The sequence below is a fragment of the Pseudopodoces humilis genome, chromosome 5, assembly GCF_049639895.1.
Source record: "Pseudopodoces humilis isolate 2021_Gansu_Grassland_sample_001 chromosome 5, ASM4963989v1, whole genome shotgun sequence".
NCBI lineage: Eukaryota > Metazoa > Chordata > Aves > Passeriformes > Paridae > Pseudopodoces > Pseudopodoces humilis.
This window is the reverse complement of record NC_142204.1, coordinates 64,599,957-64,627,718: the sequence shown is the minus strand read 5'-3', so window position 1 is coordinate 64,627,718 and position 27,762 is coordinate 64,599,957. Positions and strand designations below refer to the sequence as shown.

Genomic DNA, 27,762 nt, shown 5'->3' with positions numbered 1-27,762 from the left:
TTGAATTGTTTTTCTAGGGACTGACATCAGGGTAACAGTAAAATTTGTCTTTAATACATTTTCTCAGAAATAGAACCCATTTATTCTAGAGAAGGGAAAATTACCACACATCATATGATGTCATGTATCATTCAACACTTTGGAAGAAAAATGGGAAGCAAGATCCATTTGAAGTACGGAGTGCTATTTTTTTCCTATTATCCTTCCAAATTTCACAATTTATTGTGAAAGTCCCTGTTGCTGAAGCACAAAATAGACCTTTTGGGCACAAGGCAGCTCTTCGAAGAGTCGGGTCTGCCACCACAATTAAACCTTTAAGGACACTAATTCTAGGCTTAGGCACACTATTAGCCACATCACAGAAGAAGTTTAAAGGTTCTTTACCAGCTAAAATGGTGTGTTTAGAACAAAATTGTCATTGGCAAACTTAAATCTGACATGGAACATTGCTGCAAATGGGTAAAGACTGAGTTTTTGCATGCATCACATTTTGCAGTTTCATGTCAAGTAACCTTCCTGGAGTGAAGTTAACTTTGTCCTGTGGTGGAGGGGGAGAGGAGCAGTGAGGTTTCAGTCAAAAAGCAAATGACAAGTAGCTTCAGAACCTAAGAACTCACACACTGACCTGCTGCCTTCATTTGTATTCAACAGATGCCTCCATTTTTTCCCCCTCACTGCATAGTCTGTGCTGATCAGTATAAACAATGGAATTTTTGTCTTTATGAACATATTTTTGTTCCGTTTCACTTGAAGGTAGAGACAAACACAAAAATAAAAAAAAGAAAATAAAAAAAAGATAGAAGAAAAGCAATCTTCATAGACACATTTATAATTTAAAAAGTTTGTAGGTAAAACTTAGGAAATATTTAAGAGAGATTCATGAAACTAGTACATGATAAGATTTAAACAGAAAGAAAAAAAACACCAGCAAAAAAGAAAACCTGAGAGATTAATCTGTGAGATATTGTAAAATGCCAGGGGAAATGAAAATGGCTAATTATGTTCTATTACCAGTATGGAACATGTATTGTCTTTATATGTATATATATAGATACATAGTTGGCCTATATGAGTCCAGCCTTTTTCCATTACTATTTTGATAAAATATATATTTTAATTAAACTACCTTGCATGCACAGAGAAGCTGGCTTATTAGTGTATAATTTTTTTTCCTTCCTAGTCTGATCACAAGTCACTAAGGTGTTGCTAAGTATGCTAAGCAGCTAATTCTGGTCCAGAATTAAGAATTTCCACTGTTGGGGGAAATATTTACTGGCAGTAGCAGCATCTTCGTCTTTCCTTCTCAGTTACAGGGAACAGGGCAGGCTCTGAGAGAGCAAAAAGAAGTTACACAGTGTCAGCAGGTCTCCATTATCACATGATCTCCAATAAGGTGTCAGGCTGGCTTGGTGCAGCGCTCCTCCCTGCATCTGGCCATATGTTCCCTTTCCTTTGCCACTTTTACACCTCTACCACTACTGTTAGTCCCCAGTCACAGGGTGAGATGCCCCAGAGAGTTCTGAGCCTGGAGAGAAAAGAGGGAAGGGGGACTACAGCTGTTCAGGTTTGGGTTTGACTACACTTTCTCCAAGACTAAGTACTGGTGTAAAAATCCTCATTGTAGAGTCAGGGACATTTGTTTTAGTACCTGACGCTCTTTGTAGTTATTCTGTCTGCGTGCATGTACAATTGTCACAGTACCAAAGTATTTGAAGTATTTCTGGAATTCCTGAGAAACAGAAATCAACCTGGGTTTTCAGTTACTTTTCTAGAAAATTTCTCTAATGGTATATGTACGCGCATGTGTCCAACCTGCATTTGGATTTCCACAAGCAAGATTTATGTGACTGACTGGTTCGGCCTCATCCTAACTTTGTTTTGGATTTCAACACTTCAGCAGAGAGAAGGAATCCTTCTTTCCAATGTCTGTATTTACCTGCCTAAAATATCATGAAGTCTGATGTCAGAAAAGCAAATAGAAAAACAATGTAGTGTAAAGATTTTCTGAAATAGTAACAAAAGCAGTCTGGAGGAGGGATAAAGTTCCCCTCCCCTGCTGAAATCCCTGTTCACTGGGGATTCAGAGAGGGAAAGAGAGAGTTAGTTAATGCTTTCTTAGACCTTGTTTTTCTTTGAATTCCCCTCTCTCCTCTTCTAGTACACATTTGTACATATTGCTGACTCTAAAAGCATTCCCAGAGGTCAAATTTTTGAAAGCTCAACCAAGTTTTCCTAAGCTATCACAGTTTACTTACCATTCCCAGTTTCCACAGGCTATCTGAGCAGTGATTAAATACCTAACAATTTTTGAATCAGAAGCCATAAACTGACTCTTTAGCCCCTATGTTTGTGTGATATTGTTTGATCTTCCAAAGACAGTTTGCACCCACACGCCCTGTTCAGGAGAATTTGATTTGCAATTCATCTACGACAAAAAGCATCCTCATTAAAAAGTTTTCCAGTGTAGATACTCAAATAGGGAATATATATGAAGATGACAGTTGGTGGTTATGTTTTTGTTGGATTTGTCATATACTGGATTTTTTGTCATACACTAATGAACCACTCAGCACAAGAAAAAAAAAAATAACATAGAAGAAAGGTCCAGAAAAGAATGATGATCATAGCAGATGATGCACACACTATCAGTTTGTGGTTTGCTACACTTCACCTGGACTATTTAAAGGCCTGTGATGAATGGGTGGCACAAAAGATAGTGTTGTGTCTTTCAAGCCTTTGACAGTTGGCACTAAATGTTACTAAGCAAAATTACTTAGGGCCAAAAGGTTGGCCACGATGGATCTCAGATATAATAGAACTGGGGATTTTCTGTATACAGAGTGATAAGGAGGGACTTTTAGGGTTGACAGGAATCACTTGCATACTATGACAAATGAAGAGGTAAGGATGTGGATGTTGGTATAGTACAAAAGAAATGCCGGATCAATTTCTTGTCACGTTAACGTCTTAGTGTGCAGCCTTGAGGAAATCCCTTAGGATCAGACCTTGAAAATTATACAGGGGCCCAAAGATGCAAATCAGAACATAAGATGACTTTCAAAGACAAGCAGAAAATCCTGACCTAATCTATGTCTTATTTTTCTGACCATAGTGGTTTGCTGAGTTTTTTTGCAGGAAAATATTTTATATATTGTCAGTTGTTCCAATCTGGAAAAAAAGTTGGTGATAAAAGCCAAAATTGGATTTGAAGGCCAAAGTAGCTGAATGTGTAATGCATTTATATGCAATACACTTTGCAAGTTGTCTTTACAGCCAGTAGTGGAGAAAAGGACAGAACTGGTTTATAATCTGTCTTTTCAGAGATCCACCAGACATTAAATCTGTTGGGATAGAGGAGCAAGTGATTCTGCAGCTGTTCATTTGGGAGGAGACTTCCAGCTTGATTAGACTTCCCCCAACAAGCTGCTGTTTCTTCTGTTTTCCCTTTCCCTTTTCCTTTCCCCTTGATTTCTCTTGAATTGGTTTTTTTCTGAAGAATTAGAACATCAAATATTTCTTTGCATTTCCCTCATCTCCTGTGAAAAAAACATATGTCCAGTACTTCCTCAGTGAAGGCCCAACAGCCAATAAATGTAAGCAATTAGAGGGACAGAAGTCTCTGTGCCTGGAAGTTAAAAGACTTGGTAGTTTTGTTCAATTTGCATGAGTACCCTGGAGTTAATCCATTGAAAACAGAAGCTACTGACCCATACCAGGAATTGGGGAAAATAAACTTTTTGTAACTCTATTAGAGTCACATGCCTGGCACTGAGCTGTTAAGGTGGGCTTCTTACCATGGCTCAGGATATCACAGGTGCTGTACATCTGTGTCTGAGATGAACATCAGGCAGCAGAGGCCAAGGGAATAGAAAAGATTTGTTTAGGTTTGAAGAGCAATCTGAAAATGTTGCTATTCAGACAGGCATGTAACCTGTCTACAGAACAGGATGCAAAGAAAATTTTTGAAGAATTTAATGAGGTGTTTAATAGACCTGAATGCATTGTTAATAAAACACATCATACTGATACAGATCCCATTATGCTGCCAAAAGTACTAGCATCACACAGACTACAGTCTCATTATTCCTGAGAAATGAAGGAAAAGTTGATTATGACAAGATGGTAAGATGCAGTGTTATTGAGAGAACACAGACACTGACTGGTGTGGTTCACAACCCAATCACATTCTATAATAAGAAATGTTACAGATTTATATAGATTCAGGAGATTTGAATAAGGCTACCAAATGCAACGTAGCCCATGGGAGAGCTGGGAAAAGACATGTCTAGACTTCCAAAAGCAAGAATATTTCCAGATCTAAATGCTAGCCTGTGATTTTGGCAACTCCAGTTTGACAAAATTTTAAACTCTACACCTGCACATCTCTTTTTGCTGATGCATTTTTAAATAACTTTGCTCTGTGATTGCTTCAGAACTCAAAAAGTACCACTCAACAGAATTTTAAATCCCCTAAAAACAGGTGGAAACAGATACTTATAACCGCTCGAGCTAATGTGATAATCATCAACACTGCAAAAATAATAGCTGATATCCAGTTCAGCAGGTCTGGCTATCAGAAGCATTTTTCTTCCCTGTACAGGCCTTTGATGGGTTTCATCCTTTTTGCTTTATTTTCTTCCATGAGAAAAAGGGAACAATTGTGTCAGCAATAAGCTTTATGTCAAAGAGATTCCAGGTTTAGATTCCTGTCTTTCATAGGCAAATGATTTGAACTTCAGAGGTAGAGCTCCACGACAGGTTTCCTTCAAGAGAGAGACCAGAATCCGAAGTTCCTCTGCATTGTTGCTTTTCCTCAGGACCACTTGATGATTCTTTTTACTCCATTAGCAGGTGCATGCACTGCAACTGTGTGAAAAACAACCCCTTTCATATGCCCAAAAGGGTTATTTTTAAACATTCTTGTTCACCATGTTCCTAGTATGTTTCCACAATGAGTTTGTAGCATCCCACATGAGAGAGTGTCAGCCTGTGACATAAGGGTAAAATGTGGCAGATGATGTCTGCATATTCTTACAGGAGATTTGCTTCTGAAGTCATTAGGTTGTGACACAGCATTCTGGGTCTCTCACACATCATATGAAAAATGCACTTAAAATTGTTTTCTAGACTAAGCCTCCTTTTGGACCAATAATGATTCAGTTATTTGGAAGCACTTTAAGAGTATCATTATACATACAACTGGAGAATTTCAAAGGGACCCTTTGCAGAACTGTAAACATTCTCCTTATCAAGCAGTTCACCTGCTCTAGACAAAAATAGCAGGGAGTGTATCTGAGTTGAGATTTCACATTTCCTGCACGAGTGTGCTCTCTAAGGCGGTTTTTAGCAATCAGATGCAGAATGAAAAGTTTTGGGTTTTCTCTCTGTTTTTATCCAGAAATTGCACACTTGACCCAAGAGATTTTTGTCTCAAGGATTACTGGATTAGTACCAAGTGTCAAAACCAGATTCTGGTAATTCCTGCGTAGTTTTGAGAAGGACCTGATCACTTCCATATAAACAAGTAATGACTCATCCAGAACACAGGAAACAATCCTGAAAACAGAAGTACGTTTTTAAAGCACACTAACGACTTTCTTAGAGCAGTTAAGCTTTCAAGAGCTGCTAAGCATAAAAATCAAAGGAAGCAGCAAGGTTTGAAGTAATCATGAGTCAAGTAATACTATTTCTGAGTTAATGAGAAGTTCCAAATGATGCCAACTTGTAAGTGATTGTTAGAGTAATTCTGCATGGATAGTCAACAGTGAAAGCCCAGAACAATCCAAGTATAACTTTTTGTGAGATCTATCAATGTGAAGTTGCTGCACATATTGGAAGGTGGCATAAAAAAACCTCCAAATCATAATGCAACACAGCATGAGACCAGAAATGTTAAACAGAGCCCACAAGGGCCTATCTGGGGTTTGAAACATAAAACACTATATAGAATGTCTTATAAATACCATTACAGAAAATAAAATCTGCAACAAATATGGGAAAAGATGCAGAAGAACTGTTATTCCTTTTGAACTTGCTTCCCTATAATGGAAAAATTCATTAAGCTAATAACCGCGGTCTTCATTTTTTCAGAGGATAAGAAGAACATCTGAAGAACTGAGAAAGTTAGGATTTTACTTTTTTGCGTCTCTCTAAATTCAGCAGCTAGGTCTCTTTCAAAAGACCAAAGAAAAAAAAGGTGAATAGATTGTTATTTGCAAGTGAGTTGTTGACCACTCTAAATTTTCAGAGTTGACGTTTCTGGCACTGGCTGTAAGAGCTTTGGCCAAATCACTCCTTCCAAGCAGAGCCCAGTTTCGCCTTGGCAGAAGCACCATATGGCAAAGGGTGCCTTTGAGATATAAAGCCTCTTCAAGCACCACTGAAGTGCTGCCATTGCCCCTCTCCTTATAAGGGGGTGTAGCATATGCTCTCCTGACTAGCTGATTAGCACTACTTAGAGCTAAATAGGAGAAGGATCAGGTTTTACCCTTTCCTATGTCTTTGGACTGTCATATTCCACAGAGGAAGGCAAAAAGTGAGCAGTTGCTCACATGAAGGATGCAAAAAGTCTCATCTCTCCTTAAATAGTGCCGTATTATATTTCTCAGATGCAATCTTGGATAAGTTAGTATTCATTGTATCTAGTCCATACGTTTTCTGCGGAAAATATATATTGACTGGGGACATGATATGTTTATTTGATTGATGCAAAATAGTCTGGAGTGTTACAGTTTCATACAACATGAGAAAGATAGGTTTTTAGCTTTGTGCTATCTTATAAGAAAAAAAAAGAAGTAGCTGTGCCTGCTTTATGCAACTAGAAGTAAATTGAGTGTAACAACATCATTGTAAAATGATGTGCTTTATAAAGTCCTGAATATGGTGCATCTTTTGTGTTTTGTTTCTAATTGTGTGCTCAATACAAAAGGATAATTCATTAGGCCAATTCTCCAAATAATCTCAAAGTGACATGAATTCCTTTGCAGAGTGAATGTCTGTAGCAAGTAATCCATGGAAAACAGACAGGCGTCTCTTGTCGTTTTGGAGCTCTAATCCACTGCCTGGAGCATGAAAATGCTCAGGATAACAAGTGTGGGAATGACCAAAATCAACATTATTTTTTTATTTTCTTTTCTTAACAATGATGCTGATCAATAGAATTTCTGAATCTGGCAGATACAATGCCACAGGATTAATGAATCAAGCTCAGGAAGCAGAAGAATTTGTTAAAAAGGAGAGGGAAAAAGCCCCTTCTTTTCCACTGGTGTGTGAATATCAAGCAATGAAAGCAGCAATGACAGAATTTTCGCCCTTGTTTTACCATAGTACCAAGCCTTGTTCTGCACGAGTCTTTACATTTTAATTAGAACCATACTGACACCCGCTTTTTCAACTATGAACTTCACTTCTAAATTGAAAACTATTTCCTGAATGCTGGTTTAGTAGCTAAGTCTGAACACAGAAGAGAGATTCTGTGTTTGTGTAATTCAGCGTGTAGTGTGGTCACCATCAGAGGGACTAGATAACTGTTTTTTAAACCACAGTAAATAGTGGTAAAAGGAAGGAAAATACTCTCACTGCAATGCCACAGGCTCTGTCACCATAAAGCACTCTCATGCTCCGGAAAACCATAGAATGAAACACAGAGGGGTCATCACACTACTTTGACGATGCGAGTGTTTTACAAAGGTCGATTGCCAGCACTTCTGTAAATACTGCATTCGGAATGTAACACAGGGTACATATCTGTGTAAGACATTACATTCCAAAATACACATTACAGTGATGTTCAGCACAGCATGGAGATTTTAATAAACCATCACTCACTAGAAGGGGTTTGTTCAGATATGTGGGAGGGGAGAGCTTGAGTTTGCTTATATGTTTGTATTTACGCCTCCTTAAAGACCTCTGGGGATTTTGTGTTTCCTTTTGTCTAAACAAACAAACAAAAAAAACTTTATCTAGTTTCATTGAACAAAAATATATTACAATAAACATACAGTCCTAGAAATTGGAAGGCTTGTAACATTTTCAACTTAAAAGAGCACTTCAGAGAATATTCCTGTGTAATTTACGAGCCCCTACAGACCTGTCCATGTCTTGAACTGATTGTTGAAGTGGGCTTTACTAGGAATTTCTTTTCCTGAATTGGAGTAGTGCTGGAGGTGGGGAAGGAGGGAGGTTTACAGCAACCTTCCCTAACAAGGCTTTAAAAGCTTCAGCGGTAAAGTTATGCTGATGGGAGACTTTGTTACTTGTTTTTAACTGGGAACAACCCGAAGAGGATTACGCTATGGGCAGAAGCTGATATTTATGTGGGTGGCAACGTCGTGGGTTGTGTTGTGCTGTTGTTGTTTTTAAAGTGCGACGTGCATCTTTTGATTAGAACTGCAAAATGGTTTAAAAAAACCCAAAAACCCCGAACAACCAACCAAACAAACCCCAACAAACCCAAACCAAGCAAAACCAACCCCTACAACCTGGACAATGACACGAAACAGCTGGTGAAATGTCTAGCTCCGTGCCTTCCCCGAGCGCGGCGGAGCGAAGGTTTCTGTTCTCTCATCTCTGCCGCGATGTGTTCCTTTTTTTTTTTTACCCTTTTTTTTTTTTTTTTTTTTTTTCAGCTCCTTGCATGTGCTGTGACAGCCGGGGAAGGGAAGGGGGGGTTCTGCCGGCGCTCCCATTGTCAGGCGCTCCGGGAGCGCGGGCAGCGCCGGTGTCCCCGCGGCTGGCGGGGCGCGGGGCCGCCCCCCCCGCCGGGACCCGCCCCCCCCGGGGGGGGGGGCGGGGCGGGGCCCGCCCCGGCCCGGCCCGGCCCGGCCCGGCCCCTGCCCCCGGCCCGCGCCGCCGCCGCCGCCCGCAGCATGCCGCCCCCCCGCCGCACGCCGCCCGCGCCCGGGGGCTGCCTCCCTTTCCGGCCCGCGGCGGGTGCGGGGGCCACAGCGGCTTCCGGGTGCCCCGGCGGCGGCGGCGAGCGGGGGGCCGGGGCGGCAGCGGCGGCGGGGCGCGGCGGGCGCGGAGCGGAGCCCACCCCCATCACCTGTTACCTCCGCTCCCCAGGTTGCCTGAAGTTCCCCGGCGGCGCCCGGCAGGACGGAGAGCGCCACGGCTGCGGCTGGCGGGGACCCTACAGTGGCTGCTGCAGCATGGGCTGGCTCAGGGGGATTGCCTTGCTTTCCTTGGGAGTATTACTAGCAGGAAGAGTCAACTGCCAGCATGTGAAGAATAATGTGCCGAGGCTTAAATTATCGTATAAAGGTAAGTCTGTTGTTCTCTCTTATTCTCGGTTTTCCTCCGAACCTCTTTTCTCCTTGCCCCGTCGCTCCCTCCCTCCTCACCTTCCTCACTGCTTTTCCTTCTCTTCCAAGGGGAAAATTGACATTAAGAGAAATTTCTGAAAACATTTACTTAAAAAGCCCCTCCGTTCTGCCGTACCAGGCAGTTTAAACCCAGACAAAGAAGAGTTAGTTGCGATTGCAGACGAGGACTCCGGATCGTGCCGATCACTGTTAGAGCATTTTGCAGTCTTGTGCTATTTCACCGGACTTTACTCTTCAAAACGATGAGTCGCGTGTGGCCGCCCAGCTCACCTCCCTCGTGCTGGGCATGCAGTGCAAACACAATTCCAGATCTGGAATGGATAAAGATTTATATATTCTTTTTATTTTATATTTTAGTCATGAAGTGGTTAATTTTCAAGTCATGAATATTCAGTTTGTACAAATCTGACAATCAGATGCCTAACATAAGCAGTAGATGGTGGGTTTGCCAAGAAACTATAAACTGAAAGGAACAGATCAGTCCAGAAAAGGAGGTGAGGACTGCTAGGCACCAGAAAATGCTGCGTATGGATGTTTAATGCAGTGCGATGTATTTGAACCGGGGTTGTTTTCGGTGTAGTCTGATGTGTGTCATTAGAGATCACAGGGAAGGTGTAACTGAAGAAAGAGAGCTGTGAGATTACGTTTATGTTTGAAATTGTGTAATGCCACTCACACTGCAGTTGTCAGTAATTAACTTTTGTATAATAGTGCCAGTATTAAAGGAGAACAGTGAAGTAGGCAGGCTCTTCTCTTTATCAGCATAGTTCCACTCTAAGTACATTTTCAGAAGCATTCATCAAATCTGGAGAATGTACAACTGGGAAAGAAGTTGAAAATGTAAGAGCTGTAGAGTGTTTTTTTAAACGGAGAGCTGTACACCTAGGTGCATACACATCTCTCTGAAGAGCTGCCTCCTCATAATTCTCAGATTATTGATGGCTGAGAGAAGGAGCTGCAGCTACGGTTCTGAAAGGAGAGAGGAGAAATAACACACTGCTTCTGCAGGGGGGAAAAAGAGAACATGTGTGTGCATGCCTGGTCATAGATGTCAATCTCAGTTTACAGCTTAGTGTCAGTACATCTCTTGCCAGTAGAAATATGTTTTCCCTTCTTTTTTCATCTTTGTCATGCTGCAATTGAGGGGGGGGGGAAGTCCTCTCTGATACAGGGCAGGCGTCATTTTCACACTCCAGATGAAATAAAGAATTAAGCACCTGCAAAACTTGGATGCTCTGTGAAATAAATGCATGTGCTGGGTTTTCTTAAAGAACACATATGTGCATATTTGTGTGTATTTAAACTTGAAAATATATGAATGAAAAGAACAATTTAAGGGGTTTGGAGTCTGTTAATGAGAAAAAAAAATTGTATTTAACACAAAATCGATTATTTTGAGTAATTGAGTCTAAAGAGAGCTCCTACAATAACTGTATGTCATGCCAAAAACTCATTAAAAAACTCTTAATTGCATCCAAACTTCTACAATTTTACTGATACTCAGATTAGTATATAGAAGCATAAATGCTATAAAAATAACCTGTAAAGGGGTTTAATGGCTAATTAATTGTTGTTTATTTTTTTCACCCTTTTAAAGTTTATCTGTGGCTCAAGTCTGCTACCCCTGCTCATACTGGCTAAATGCACAGAAACTAATTTCAAAGACTTGCCAAATGTGACTGATGGTGGTTTTCTTTTTTTCTTTTCTCATTTTTCTCTTGGTTCTTTTGGGTTTTTTCCAGCCCATTGGTGCTGTATCTGTGGACCCTTTAAAAAATATGCTACTCTGCCGATTGGTTGTTTTCCAGTTTTTCTCTTGCTGGGATAAAGAGTCTAATTTTCATCTTTTAAAATATCAGATATCAAATTTTCCTATATGGTGAGTTCTATATGAGCAAAACAGGAAACGAGCTGAACATCAAAACTTTTATACTTGGTGGATTGTTGTGCAGCAAAAATGAGTTCAAATGGTGAGCAACCCTGTTTCCTTTCTAGCGAAGACAGTACATGTGTACTTAATCCAAAGCAAGTTGAAGTCTGAAGACTTACAGGAATTCACACTGTAGCCTTTGATTCATATATTTGACTTCAAATATGTGTAACTCTAAAAATCAGATTGGCCTGCTCATGTTTAATGTTAAGTACCGGTGTAAATGCTTAGCCAGGTCAATAGGAGGCTGCTGCTGCATTGATCCCCAGGTATGGGGATATTATTAGTCAGGGAAGACTTAAGCCTTATCAGCTGGTTCTTTTCCACTCAAATTTTGTTTCCAGCACAGTACTCAGTGCACAGATCGATGTTAACACCTTGCGTAGGAACATCCTTAAAAGCTGTGGGTATTGAAAATACGTCTTTTAGGCACTAACAGAATACCTCACGTGCTAATACTTATCTCTCTGGATATACTTCACCGCCATGTGACTATGTGATACCAAGTGATTCATCTCTATTTAAACTGCTTGCAACTAGAAAAAGAAGCTACTCAGTTACTTACCCATTTCTCATCTCTATGAAGAGACATGGTTGAGTAAAATAAACTTATGATATTTTGACAAAGAACCCCCAAACATGCAGGGTGAAAAGAATGACCCAGGTGACTTCACTTTTCTGTGACCATCACTGTGCTTTCTTTTAAGAAATGTGCTTGTTTGTCTAAATAAATACCTTGGAGCTAATTGTCGGTGCTTTATTTCAAAAGAAAATCAAGGATGTATTTTAACTTCTTGTTTGTCTCAACTAATTAGATGTCAAACATAGTTAAAAAGCTCAGGCATTTGCTTTAAAAGTTGGCAAAATGAGTCATGAAGGGTTAAATCCTGCCGACCTTGATTTCCTATGGTCACTTGCTTTCAAAGGCCTAGTATTAGTTCTGCCATTTCTCCAGTTGCTGGACAGAAGTTTTGGTGAGCTTCTGTTCTTACTTCCTCTTAACTTCTTGTTGTTCAGTCTTGCAGAAGATTAGAAGCATCCTACGGGGCATAGTATGGATAGGAAATGGCAGAGAAAGTGTATAAATGTATATGTTAAGGCTGCATCTGTGATCTGAAATCTGCTTATTGTGAAGCAGAGTTCTGGTTATTTGGTTTACATCACCTTGATTCTGCTGTCATATCAAAGAAAGGAAATTTGAGGAGAGCAGTAGGAAAATCCTTGTCCATCTGAAATCTGTGGTAGAGCTCCTGTTCAGTAGCTTCTGGGTTTTGCTCTGTACTTTATAAAGTTTCGAAGCATTTTCATCTTTGTATGTGGATTGGAAAGGTTTTACTCAGATGATACTCATCTCCTTATTTCAGTCAAAAGGAATTAATATGATTTAAAGCCTGATCCAAAGTTCATTGAAGCCACTAAGTGCTGGATCATAGCCTAAATGTGGTAAAACCAGCCATAAAATAGAAAGCTCAGTTGAGTTCTTCAACCACTGAGCTCCTCCTTCTTGTGTCCGTCAAAGCCTTTGTGTCCTTATTGTAGAGTAACAAGAAATGTCATTGTTGATATATCAAAAGTAAGAGAATCTTTCCTTAAAGAGTGTAGGGGGCTTTATTCTTGCCTTTTTTTTTTTTTTCTGTTTGTTGTGTTTTTTTCTAATCTCATTGTCTTCAATTCTGATGTCGGCTGTAGGTCTCTATATTGTGTCACCAGGTCACAGATTCTGTCCAGGAAACTCCTATTGAGCAGAGTTCTCAGAAAGATGGTGATCAAGTTGAGTGTGCAAAGTTTAAAACAATAAATACAGCCTTAAGTCCAGATGGATTTCTTGTATCGTTTATTGTTTTGTATTTTCTTTTGCTGTCCTCTGTATGGGGCGGTAACAGCACAAACAGAGATGGGACCAGCTATAGTACCCTTTAAATATAAACTAATAAGCCAAATGAGAGTTTCCATTAACAATTCCTTGATTTGCAGATTTTTTTCATAAAGCAACCCTGATTTTTGCCTCCACATGAGTAAATCTTGTCAACCCAACTTTCTCAAATCCATCTGTCACGTCTTATTTTTCTATTGAAAATTTCTAAATGGTCTAAGTATGTTTTGCAAGAGTACATGTGTGGTTCTCCTTTGTTATTGTTGCTCAATTGGATACATATTACTTGAGAAAAAAGTAAGTGGAAAAGCATTGCACACAGATTTAGCTCTATTACTCCCTGGCTTCAATTCAAGCCATATTAAAAGTAAGTGTCTTGTTTAAAGTTGCAGTGATAGTGACAACTACTCCATCCTTGATGTGCAGTTGATTTACAATTTTATAGCATGGATTTTTATCCAGATGAAATCCTGGCCCTAGTGAAAGCAATGGCAAAACTTGTCTGTTTCAATCTGTCCCACATGGGGTGATGAGGGAGGAATGGCACCACACTGAATTACCTGTATGTACACTAATGTAAATATGATACCTGGCTTTTAGTTTGTTCACTCAGTCTGGTTGTAGTTGATGACCTGCTGGTGGGTTTGACTGTGGTTTTTCCTTTCCTTCAAACTTTATAACTCACAATTCAATACCTCTGCAAATATTGGGAAAGCAGGACAAAGTGAGAGAAGGAAATGGGGAGAGAAATATTGGCAAGGGAGCCTGTTTCTCTTGAGCTGGGACCAGTATTGGAGTTTGTCTCAGATTTCAAGGTATCTGCTTAAAAACCTTTGCTTAAACAATCTTGTAAGAGTACTGTCTGAGGGCAAAGCCTTTCTGACATGCCTGAAAGGGAGAGAGCAGCCCTGACTTAAGAAGACTTCCATAGTGAAGGAAAGTAAATCAGGGACATTTGTATCTCTACCATCCACTGTTGGTGACCAAATTTCTGCACTGCTCCAGCGCTCTCAGACCTCACAGTTCAGTCAGTACAGGAGGCTGCAGGACAGTGAAGGTACCAGATGCATCCACAGCCACTTCAGCTTCTTTTTTTTCTCAAAAACTAGTCTTTCAGGGAAGATCTGTGTGTTGGTCTTTGTGTTGCTGGTTGATTGGGGTCTTCCCAAGCCCTGGGACCTTTCAGGGAGATGGTAGGACTACCCTGCACCCTGCCAGGCTCTGACTGCCTCACAGGCTGACACCAGGGAGAGGCTGATGAAGGAAGTGCCTAAGCTCGGATCTTGCCTATATAGGGAAATTTTCAGCTAGCTAATTAGGGCCTGAGACAGGCAGTGTAATTGGAACAAGGAGGGTGAAAACCTACCTCAACATTCTCGTTTTGCATTTCCAACTTTCCCGTTTAATTCCAATGGAAAAAGTGGTTTCTGAATTACAGAGCCTCCCTTTTCTACGAAGCTGGAGTTCTCTATAATTATTTTTACTGTATGGTTTGCAAATGACTGAATTATTCATGGAAGGTGCTGTATTGACATGGAAACTCTACTTTTTTGCTGCAGACAAGGTGTGCAGCACTTCCTTGTATAGTTTGTAACAGCATCTTTAAAACTCTGACCTAGTGGGGAATTTAAATTTCCATAGTTACACTGAGCTCAGTGAATCTTCTGATATGTGAAATCTGCCTTAAAATTTCCTTCTGTTTTTGAAGCTTTTGGTCAGGACTGAGGTTTTGTACAAAAACAAAACTATCTGTTTTCTACAAAACTATCTCTTTGCTTAGGGTTTTTTCAGGTGTATACTTATTCCATAACATCTAGCAAAGCAGTATTTAAAATAAGAAACCCATTCATAGCAGGTTGTTACAATGTAAATGTTTTTGGTTTTTTTTATAATCATCTCACCTGCATAGGAATCTGCGTGCACAGAAAGCATTTCCATGGAGTTCCAACCTGAAAAGAAACCATGAAATGATTGGTATTTTTAATTAATTCTTTTTTCTTGGAAGTGTTTTTCAGTTTTAATTTAATGCATTGCTATACTGTGATCCTTTTAATATGATTTTGGTTTGCTTTATCACTGATTCTGCATATGGCCTTGAATGCCCACAGCTGCTGCTAGAGAATCTTCTTTATTTACTTCCTCTGGCTCACAGACTTTTCCCTCATGAGCATACCTGGAACACAACAATGGAAGCACCCGCAATACAAAGTTGTTCCAGTATTTTCAACATTTTCTTCATCAGCTGGAGCCTGAGTTGACCCCAGTTCAATCTGAAGCAAAATCACACCTTCACCTGAGGCAGCGCCTAAGCAACTGAGAAGAAAACAAATCCTTCTAACTGGTGTCAATGGTTGTGACATTTTCCAGTTGTTTGAAAGCTAAAAGGGGTAAAATTGTTTTCAGGCTCCCACACACTTATTTTTAAGCAAATGTGTGGGGTGGACCCTGGGAGCTCTGTGTTAAACTTTTAAATGGAGGTATTGTAACCTGTTATGGTGCTCTTGTTAACTGAGGTTACATGTTAAAATTGTTGCTGCTGCTGTGCTGGTGGGCAATTCAGCGAATTCCTTCCCTTGCAGGATTAAAGCTCCTTTCAGAAATGTCTGCAAGCTCTCGGTCCTCCCACATACAGCCTTCATATAGGTTAGCTGCTCTCTTCCAGTAACAGCTGTGGATAGTGAGAATAACTGTGGGGTAATACTTTTACTTGACTTCTCCTATTTTTTCCAAGTGGGATAGTGTCTGAATATACAAGAGACAAAAGGATGGCTACAGCTGTTGAGAGCATCAGAAATCTTAAGAGTCTTGTAACTTTCTCTTGCACCAAAGGAAGTTCTCTGTGGTGTCTTTTTCTTTGTGACTGACACAGTCAGTTTAGGCTCTTTTCGCTGTCAGGGGGAAGGAGAAGTAACTCCAGAGAGTTAATCTTGGGTTAGGCAGAATGAATAAGATTTTAAGGGTGCTCATCACTTGTCATTGACTGTAACAGGAATTAAGCTCCTTGTTCATTTATTTAGCTTCTTTCTCACTGGGAATGTATCAAAAGAAGGTACTAATTAAGTGCCATGGAAGAATGTAGGCTGTATTCTGATCCAAATCTTCCTAATTTAATAAACTTTTTTTGCCTAAATAAGTATTTAAAGCAGTGTGAAAATTAAGCTGATTAAACATACATATGACCTCAGTATCTGTGATCTTGAGGTCGCTTCTGACTCTTGTCCAAATTTGCGCCAAACTTGTAGTATGGAGAGAAAGAAGCAGTGCTGCTACATTTTTCATAATTTTAAAACAATTACCTAATTTAATTCTCACGTTTTCCATGTCTCTCCTCCTTAATAAGCTCATCCCAAATCCAGTGACACATCCTGGAAGTGACTGTCTGGGGCTGCAGAGCTTTACTGATTTAATGGCTTAATCATTTAGAGCTTTCAATAAGCTGTCCCCTGGCCAGCTCAATTACCTTCTGAATGTTTCTGCACTTTAAAGAGAAAAACATATTCAAGATTCAATTTCATGGAGCGTAGTTTGCAAATAAAAATCCATGCGTATATGTGCAATTCAAAGGACAGGTGTCATGACCCCAAGTCTACACTTTTTCAGCTGAACTATTTCAATAGTGAGAGTGGGATGAAACCTAATTTATTAATTCCTAAAAATGCTAAATTGATCTACAGTTTGAGGGATTCTTTTCTCCCTTTGGGGATTACAGATCCCCCTTGAACTAGACGTATCTACAGCAATCTGTGAAATGTGTGAGCACTACTCTACTCTGTGTCACGTCCAGTTTTCATCCTTTGCTGTTTGATAGCCAAACACAGTAAAGTCAGAAGTTTTTGCCATTCTTCTAATGTTTTAAAGTTGTTTGACATTTATTGGGCTGCCTGCTTATCTCTCCAGCTGGATGTTGCAGAAACTTTAGAAGCGAGCAGTCAAATAAAATTCTCATCTCTTATAAATACTTTCATGCAAAGTTGGATCTTGCAGGGAACAATCTGAGGAATGAAGTAGTTATTTGCTTTCATCTAACTTGTGGAAGGAGGAAAAAGAAAGCTCTCCTTTACACCTCAGTCTAATGAAGCAAAGCTCATGTTAGTTCTGACGGCCCCTCTTGGCTGCTTTTGAAATTCCAGCCTTGTATGAGAAAAGGACACAAAAAAGCTTGGTGAGATAATTTAAAGGATTGGAGGATTTTCAAGGGGGATGGGTTGGTGGCCTTTTCTAGAGGAATCACATGATAAATACAGCTCACAGGCATCTGAAAGAGCTGCAGAGAGTGCAGGGTACAGCTTTCATCTCCAGCTGATGCTGGAATGGCAATAACTCTCCTTTGCTATACACAGATCCCACGTGTAGCCAAGGTACAGAATGAGGTCCCTTAAGATGAAGTGGTGATTTCAGGGTGTTAATATTACTTTGACTTTTTTAATGGATTTCCTAGTGGAACTTCATTACTTTCATTACTGAATGTGTGGTCTGAAATGGTTCTGATTCCTAAGGAAGCTCTTTTTCTCAAAGCACAGCAAAGGTCATATCAGTAAGGACTAGTGTTGCTCTGTAGTATATTCAGGCCAACTTTGTCTCCCCTCCACCACACCAGGTCCTTTCCAAGGTCTCCATCCTCCTAGGCCCATGTGATAAATCCAGTTCCTGTCAAGTGATAGGAGGGACAGCAGAAATGATGTCTGGGAATCTGGGAAAAACAATTTTATCTTCAAGATTGCATTTTCCCCTATATTCACTTCTACTAAAGCAGATGAATGACTCTATCAAAACTTCTTGGGATGATGGCCTTGTAGACAGCATCACAAATGTGTTCCTGAGGTACCTGCAAATTGTATAGTTAGGAAATCGCTTCATTCTGAATTGCTGCTCTTCCAAGAAGTGACAAGAGTCCACCCAACCAGACCAAATATATATTTAGTTGTACAGGAAGGTGTGGTAGCATTTTCAAAGAGCTCTAGTTGGCACTTCTCTGCAAGGTCACAAACATCAGCAAAGCAGTATTCCAGGGTGTTGACGGTTGGGTTATCAGTATGGTAAACATCAGTCTATATTTTTGTTCCAAATGTGTATCCCTAGATGTTTGTTCTCTAGCCATAAAAACTGACCTGCAACAAGTTGGCAAGCAAGATTTCATCTCAAGTGAAAAGATTCAGGAATTTGTTAAAATTGAAGCTATTTTCATAGCTCACTTTAAAGGAGTTTTATGAAGTAAAGTATTAACAACAATGTTAATATATGTTGAAAATTTTGCTTTTCTCTGGAGCCTGTAGTATTGAGATCAAAAATTACATACATTTCTAATACTAATTGTTCAGACTTTTTTTTTCTTATCTGTAATGGGAAACTACTGGATATTCAACTTCTTTTTCTTGCATCCTTTTACAATTTTGTGTTTTATCATTCTTTAAAACTGCATTGTGACTCACTTCACTATTGGACAATAGTCATAAATCAGGAAAGTTTTGTTAATCTCACCTACATTACCTACAAATGGAGGTTACACATTAGCAGAAAGCCAGTACCACAGCTGATGATACACAGGAACTCTGTACTGTAAAGAGAATCAAAGAAAGTACCATAAATGTGAAATCCTATTAATTCCTTGGCTCTTTGTCAGTTTCTTCACCTGTAAAGTGGTATTAAGTGATTTCATGAGGAATTGCTGGAGGTCAGAGAATTGCCATGCTTATTCAGAGCTGTATTCTACTCTCAGAATAATCCCATTAAGGTGTGTATTCAAAGTTCAATCAGAACTTATTTTTGATCAACACAGAAAGACCCTTAAAGTGATTGTAATGGTAATATTCACAGCTGTGTATGCCTGTGACATGAAACACATCCCTATTATCCAAAAAGCATTTTAATTCCATTTGGATATTCCATATAATATTAGACAGGAGCCCTTCCAAATTTTTTTTTTGATTATCCACCTCTATTTCAAACTAAACACACTGTGAGGGTGATTACAGATGGCTCTGGAGAAGAGCCTTTGTGTTTAGTCTTTGCAGTATTGTCTACCCATGGTGTGTGAGTACTTAGAAGATTCTGGCCCATTTCTCTGAGTTTAAGCTAGGGTTTGTTTCTTTATTATCATGGCTGATAGTCATATTTTAAAATTCAGAGGGACTAAAAAGTGTTTGTTTTTTTTTTCTTGTGCTTACCAGACAAAACTAAAACCTCTAAAAACCAACTAAAACTTGGGGCAATTTCTCCCTTTCTACTCAGTCTGAACATACCTTTCCAAGCCACTGGTGCTAAACGCTCCCTGGCTCATTCCAAGAATGAGTCTAAGAATCCAAGAGATTCTGGACAAAAACTTTTGCTTTCTTTGGGCACATATTCTTTTTTTCTGACTTTCCATGCCCCAAATGTTCCCCAGCCTTCTCCAGGATGAGGGCAACCTTTCCTAGACACTTGGGGAAGTATTCAGTAATCAGCTGAGTCAGTTATAATTGCCTATCATTTGTGACTCACTCACTGGAAAACTGTTGCTTGACAGCCCTAGTTCAAACCTAATAATGAGGATAAACTGCTGTAATAAATTCATATGTAGAATTTTGCATCTTAGAAAGATTCAAATCTTCATTCCTAAAAAAAGTAGGAAAGCACCTGATCCCTTTGTCACCCTGGCCTATGAAAATAAAATTGGTGTTTCTTATATTCCACATACCTTAAATGCAACATTTAAATATTATCTTCAGTGAATTATCTCAAGGAATGCTTTTCTTTGCTTTTATACTTCCTCATGCCACTTACATGATGTAATTGTTGTTTTCAATAGCATTCTTTTTCCATAATAAGCTAACCATTTTCATGCCATTAATTAAGAAATACAAGGAAAATACAAGTTTTTGTGTGATTTTGATGACTTTTTAACTTTATACACAAGTTTGTAGTTTAACATGTTAAACTATGGTGTCTTACTTGAACACATGCTACCTCATTTTCTTACAGTTTTGCAGGTGCTAGAAGAGCCAAGTTCAATTCTTGAGGCTGGCAAGCTGACCAGCTGAGAGCAATGGAAAAGGTCCTGTTTACTGGTGTCGAAAAACTTTTTCATATGTTTTCAGAGAGACAAATGTCAAGTGTCGTGTGTATTACTATTCTGTGTTAGAAATTTTAAGCAGTCTTGAACTGTTCTGGTGTAAACCAAATGCAACATCCTAAGTGTGACTGCAGTGCTGCATGTTTAGACCCCTGATTCTGCTAATTGACATTTTACCAAAGAGAATGAGGACATGTCTGAGCAATGCAACTTGTAGCTTTTTAATACAATTTCCATAGCTGAGACCATAAACAGCCCCTTAAGGTTGTTTCTCATAACTGCCACTCTTAAATTTTTTTCTGCCAGTATGTAGGAATATGATAAATACTGAATTTTGTTTCACTGTAGGTTCACCCCCATTACTATGCATAGAAACTATTTTACCTTACGCCAGACATATGGAAGTGATCAGTGTATGTAAATTGTATGAGAAGAGGTGAAATACAGCTTTCTAGACAAGGAAATGTGTACTTGTTTCTGGTTATAAGATACTGAGAGCACCCCAGAAAAGACTTTAAGTCTTAAGACAAGTTTCCCTTTAAAAGTAGCAATTGGTGAGAGGGTTCAATAGCGAGGATTTTTAATAATCAACAGGAAAGTACAGTTTTGTCCTGAGCTGAACTGCCCAGTCAGATCTCTTGGACAATGGGGTTTAAGAGGCAATTGTTGCATGTGCAGGGCCAGACCATGGACCTCCTTCTGAACTGTTCTACAACCCACTGTGCTCAATAGTAGAAGTCAAGTTTCTACAAACACAGGGTTTAACTGGCAGGGCCAGCTTAAATGTCTGCTTTTCATTTTCCTCCTCTGATATCATGGTGCCCACAGTGACTTAAGCCTATTCTAAAAATCAGGTTTTGAGGGGCTGTGTTATTTTCTGGGCTCTGGGTGACCACAGGAGGAAACACCAAGAGCTTAAGTCAGTTATACTTTTCAAATATGTTTTAAAGTTACTGTCCCCCAGATGGTGACTAAGAAATCAATACTTATTTTATGACTAATAGGCATTCACTGCACTCCCCAAACTTTCCATTCCAATAAAGTTGGATTTTTTTTCATATTTGGTATTGCAGAATAAGAAACTAATCTAGAGTCTGGCAGGCCTTTATTCTAAGACAGTCATATCTTTCATTCTGAGTTGAAAAATGGACAGATCATTGGGTTTCACAAATGTGTGGAGGAGCTGTCAAAGTTTCCATTTGCATGTGAATGGTCAGCTGAGGTAGGAAGGGGGATGTGTAAATAATTCTCTAGCTAGCTCCTGTCAAAGATCATTGCATTTCAAAGTACTGTGAAAAGCAGCACCATAAAACTTTAACCTATTCACTGGTATGGAAACTCCCACACCTTAAATTGATCCACTCTAATAATGACCACTTGGGGAAAATGAATCTTAAAAAGCAATATCAGGTCTCCAAGTGCTATACATTTTCTGCTTCTTTTAATATTTCATAAAAAATAAGCTAAAAAAGCCACTCTTCCTTCTCCCCCGATGAGGGGGGGGGAAGGGAAGAAGCCACAAGATCTAAGCAGTAAGCAGATGTAGACCTTCATTGAAAATCTGGCAGATAAGTGTGATAGGAGTGAAAGAAATGTAAAGGATTTGAGTATTATTCTGTATTATGTCAGTATCTGACCCAGGAGGCACCCAAGAAAATCATTACTTTAATATTCCTTACAAACTGCCCAGCATTTCACTGTTCTGTTCTGCTGCTGTAATTCAGGACATGCTCAGCTAGATAAAGCTGAATGTTGTAGTTTAAAACCAAACATGTCCTTCAAAATACACAATTGTTCATGTATCCAAAAAGGCAGAAAAGTAAAAGTAAACAGTAGAAAAATGAGGAACACAGAGTAAAACAATATCTTAATAGGCTCAGAGTCAAACAGTTTTCTGCATATTTTATTGTGCCTCATATCTGCTTAGATAGAATTGGTATGTGTGTATATGGAGAGACAATGATTTACTAAACCCTTTATGCCTGAAGGAGCTTCAAAACCTGTGATTAGACAGGCACAAGGACTAGAAAAGTTTCCAAAGAAAATTTCACCTCCAAAATTGATACGGGTTATGTACCTACCCCTTAATAATGAGATAGCTTGGGATTGTTGCTGTAGTTTACCAATATAATTTCCCAGGTACTGTTTTGTAGCCTCTATCTACTTACTCAGAATCCCATGATTAATTTCATTCAATCTTCATATTTCAGAAAATAATTTATGTTACCCCTGTAATCATTTACCGTACACTCTTTCTCAAAAAGCTTCTGTGCACTAATTTGGTCTGGTTACACTGTTCCAAAAAAACCTACAAAGTTAAATGCAATTTAATTTACTAGATTTAAAAAGGCCAGTTATTCAAAGGCTCTGGGATTTGCTCTATCACATAATATTCCTGTAATGAAATTTGTCTTGGTATTTACCAGGTCATTAAAAACAACAACAAAAAAGGACTGATCTAACAAACTCCTGCTCACTTGAGTAGTCCTTTTGATTTCAATGTACCTGGTACTTGTGGTGTGAAGTGCCCTTTGGAGAGGCTATGCAAGTTATTCTTCACTTAGAAAATAATCAACAAATGAACCTAAGCAATTGTAGGGATCACTTGAAATTTTTGAGCTCTGTCCATTTAATGGGAAGAAATTATGCAAAAAACTGTTCAAAATGTAGTTCTACTCACATGAAGGTTTTCATTCAGTAACAATCCCTCTTGATCTGTCTTATCCCATGTTTCCTCTGTGCTCTACCACAAGAGGAACATTCCCTGCCTTGCTGTGTTTCTTTGTGTCGTCATGTCCGGTGGGATCAGTTAAAGTCACTGTGAAAGGCCCTTAGTCTGGTAGATATTTGAGTATTAATATGAAATGTGATATGATTTTTTTAATGGCCAGGCAATTTTAAACTGAGTTTTTGAGGAAAGGAATGTCATCTCTTATTCAAGCTCTGTTCCATTTTCCCTATTAATGGGTTTTTCCATTAGACCCTCTGTGTGACTGTACATGGAGCACACATTAGGCAGTTCTGCTGATTCAAGCATAGTAACTTTTGATAAAGTATTACCACAATATTGGAATATGGAATGCAGCAGTTCTGTTTCAATAACCATTCTCAATCCATCAAAAAAGGGCACAGCATTGTGGAAACTGTCCTTTACTGGAGTATTATTTATTGTAGCTATGGCTTCAGGCACTTTGAGTGAAAGTTGCTCTGACTGCTTCTCACATGAGCTGGTTGGAGAGAGCCCGGGAGATCTCCCCACAGCAGGAGACTCCAGAGCTGCTTTCCTGCCACTCCAAATAGCTAACACTAGCAACTGAGCAAGGAATCCCTGCTCCTTTTCAAACATCAGTCTGACAAAGTGGGACAGCAAGCACGGGGCCATGTGCTCTCACCCCAGACATCTCAATGGGCTCTCAGTGCTCTTCGCAAAACAGCAAGAGGAATCTCAAATTGCAGCCACTCAGATGTAGCCACTTGTGTAGACACTTCTATTACCCTAAAATTTATTGTGGTCTGTGTCACATGTTAAAGAAATGCAGAAAGTCTAAAATGCAGTAGAGGGTAGTGAGGGAATAAAATTTTTCACATTTTATGATAGGTATACATTTAAAGAAGGAAGCAAAAATAATGTTTTCTATTAAAAATAGGAGCAGAAACCATTTGTGGCATAGAATCCAATAGGAAACACATTTATACAACTTCTGGTTGTGGTGCAGTTGTCTGTGAAGTTCTTCAGTAGGCTGCAAGGGGCATCAATTTAATTAATGGGAGCTGTTACTTAAATTATGTTAGCAATCACTGAACAACCCACAGAGTAGCTCATGAGTAAGTCTATGATGTCTTGGAACAAAGGCATCCTAATGCTTCCCTAATGCTGGCCATGGATGATGTTGGAAGGCGAAAATTACATTATATGTTACCATACATACAAGAGATCAGTATATAAAAAAGGCCATGTGCTGTAATGGAGCCCCTGAGCCTGTTCAAATGATAACTAAAGGACATGTGACTGCCAGACATCTGTACAAATGTGTCAGCCCAGTGGGGTGATGGAGCACATCACCAGGGTACGTGGAGTCTAAATGCAACATGGGAAACTTCCTTCTCCTGTTTTGTCCTACTGAGACCAGAAGCTCTCTTCCACTTCATTGCTCTTGCAAAGGGATTTTTTTGGGTCTGGCTAGGCTCAGTCTATCCCTCTGTGATGCCAAGCAGAGGGAAGAAACTTAACAAATTCTGAACTGTGGAAATATCCTTAGGTGCATGCATACATTTACCTACATAATGTATACAAATATGAAGTTATTTACACACCCATACTTGGCCCAGATCCACAGACAGTGCAAAATTACACCACACCCGGCTGCAAGTTATTTTTAGCTCCTCCTCAATGTAAATGTCTAGTTCATAATTAAGTTTCAAAATAATGAATGATGTGTTTTGTGTTTCAGTGGGTATAAACGTTTGCGTTGCATAGTGAATGATTTAAGCATGAAAGGTCTTGCATTCCTAAATCTGCTACAGAATGTGGGTGGGAGGTGGATCTTTGCTCATACCAGGAAACAAAGACTGAATGAATATTTGTCAAGATGTTTCATCAAGGCAGTGTTAATAATGTTAGTTGAAGATACGTTGTGGCAAGACTGACAGCTTGCTTGCTGTAAAATTTTCTGGAAACCGGGGCATTTTAGTATTTATAAGGGGTGTTAGCAGTGTTGATACTGTAGCCACCCAACCATGAGCCTTGTGCAGTAGGCAGTTAATTAAGCCAGAAATGAAGGAGATCAAATGCTATTAAACCACCCCCTCAAAAAAAAAAAAACAAAAACAAAAATCAAACCAAACCAAAAAACAAACAAACAAAAAAAAAAGTCCAAGCCCCAAAAAAAGCAGTAACAAACCTAAAGTGAACTAAAACCCCCCCACCTGAAAACCCAGCACAATTTTCTCTAGCTTTGACATAAGGGCTGCCAGGAATTACATCTTCTCTTGTCCTCGTGTTCTTTCCTTAATCATCTGTGGCTGGTCTTCAGTATTAGGGTGGCTTCCTCATGAGGCTGACTTTTGGCCTGGATGGATATCCCTGTTCTGATGTTCCCATCTCCAAGATCAGCGTGGACATTGTGCCATAGGTTCAAGATTTGTGCTCAGTCCTGCACCTAGAGACAAGATGATCTCCATGTACACCTGCTAAAGAACAATTGCAAGACCAAAGAAAGAAAAGAAAAATCAAGAAAAAAAAAAAGAAATAAGGGAAGAAAGAGTAATAAGAAGAAATAAAGAGTTGTTTTCTTCAGCAGTGTCCATATGTCTTAAACTGGAATTGTAGTGCAATGTTATCCTTACGTGCATTGCAAAAAAACAGTACAAAACAAAAGCCACAACAACAACAAAAATCCCAAGGAGAGCTATTTCTAATAAAAACATTACTCATACTAGGATCATAGCCCTGACCTTACATTTATTGGCATAAATGTGAATTTATAAAGCTGTGTGGATGTTTGCCATATGCAAATCCATCCATCCATAAATCAGCATACAGACTGGAGACTGCACAGCTGAAGTGCCTGTAATGGTAAATGAAACCTTTCACCACCAGGTCAAATGCAGTTCAGCATATGTGGTAAATGGAAAAGCACTATCATAGAGGAATTGATCTGTGGTGTGTGTGAAACTGAGTGACTGACCAGTTCACACTGTTTACCACAACTGGCTCCCCACATCGGAGCTGGCAGATAAGCTGGAGCTGCAATGGCAAAGCAGTGAAGCAAACTGGCAGAGAATTTGCCTTATGGGACTGCCTGGTAATGTATTACAAGGATTAGGCAGGCATTTTTCATCAAAATGAATTGTCAATGAAAAAGGAAGTTTCCGTTTAATCCAAATTTTCCACCAGTTCTATCCAAATGAAAACATTACTTTGTACTGTGGTGCTGATAATAAGACACATAATATTATATTTATCTGACATTAACCTCTGTGTGTTCAGGGTAGCAGGAAGGTTTGTAAAAGCTTCATGTGGTTTTCCTGCTTTCTTGCCCATTCTTTTCTGAACAGGACAGTTAACCCCCATTAAAATCTTTGAGAGTGCTCAGAAATCAGCATAAGGATTATATGATAGCAGGATAGTGAAAAACATGTAGCTCTGTCTCAAGTCCTGGCCAAGAGGTCCAAGTCAGGGATGAGGCAGCTTTATCATTTGTATAAGGTACAGTTCAGTGTCAGAGGGTGCCATGTAAGACAGGACACACCCTGAAGCATTTCCAGGCTTTTTGGGATATGACTTGGCCACAGCTGAACTGTGGAATGTATTTTTCCCCCCTTACAGCTTAAGGAAGTTGGACACCCTGACCAGAACAAACATAGTTAAAATGATAAAAACTGAAAGTCACACATTCTTGGATTCTTTTTCCTAAGTTGTCACTCTGAGAAGTTCAGCATTTTGACTGTTTGACTTAATTTGAAAACAGATGTTGTAATATTGTAATTTCCCTTGAGACAAAAAAAAAAATCCTTACTTTTCTCAGCTTTCCTTATTTCTGCTATGAAACCATGTTGTCACGGAGAAACAGTGCTTTGTAAAGCTCCTATGTGAGTTGTGAAGCTCCAAACCAGCTTGACACATTCAGCTATGTGTTAATGTCAAAACATAGTTCTCAACATTTATTGCAGCTAAAACAGCATTAAAAAATTATGTCTGACTCTTTGATATAATTTAATATGTTATTTTAAAAATGGGTATTGTTACTGGTTATAATTTGCTTAACAGAAAAATTGCTCTACTTTTAAAGAATAAATCTTTTAAGACATCGATAAGTTGAGATGTGTGTTCACCTTCACATTTCAAGGATGTTAATAAGGCGAGGAAGATTGGTCTTGTGGCTAAATGTGTGAATGGATAGACATTCTTCAGTTCCAGGATCTTACTCAAACATTTTAAGTAATGTCAGACGATATCCCTGTGCCTCAGCTTCTAATCTGTCCAGGCTTTTTGTACATTGTTTTATTTTCAGTGACATTGTGGGTGTTTTGAAGGCAAGGACTGTGCTTTTGCGTAATGAAATTCTATCCGGACTTTTCAGAACAAGTAGCGCAACTGATAAATAACAGAATTATTTAGTTCAAGGCTCAGACAAACATCTAAGCACTAGGAAAATAACTTACTCTTGCTTTCTGGTATAAAGAAACTAAAAAAAAATAAAATGGAGTTAAAAAAAATCTTCGAAAATTCCTAAACAGTATAATCAGATTAATTGCACAAATTGAAGAAATTTAGTTATTTTAGCAACTTTAGTTACACTTGTTGTCTGATACCTTTTTGACTGCATTGTTTTTGCCACTGAGAAGTGAATGTCTTTAGGAATCTATCCCTTATAGGGGGAGGAAAAAAATTGTGGTTTTAGTTAAAAGGGTCACTTTTCCTACCGTCTTTAAGATTCTTTAAGTGATAATGCCACTACATATAAAATGCAAAAGCTGACAATTTTCCTTCTCAAAAATTTTCCCTTACATGTCTTTTTAATGTTATGCAATTCTCTGGATATAAAGGCTGCAAAATTATTCAAGTTTGTTACACACATACATTCAT

General features: G+C 39.1%; 1 protein-coding gene across 2 annotated transcripts in view; it reads left to right on the top strand.

The window, feature by feature from the left end:
• The window catches only part of SEMA3A (semaphorin 3A), a 235,031-nt gene that overhangs the window by 62,155 nt on the left and 145,114 nt on the right, over positions 1 to 27,762 (top strand). The window contains exon 2 of one of the 2 annotated variants that reach the window (XM_088054859.1): positions 9,064 to 9,261. In XM_088054859.1, coding sequence (XP_087910985.1) covers positions 9,150 to 9,261 — 112 coding nt within the window. In that variant the 5' untranslated portion in view covers positions 9,064 to 9,149. Of the gene's footprint in view, positions 1 to 8,994; positions 9,262 to 27,762 lie in introns of those variants that run through there. The other variant, XM_014255194.2, reaches the window with a different exon arrangement.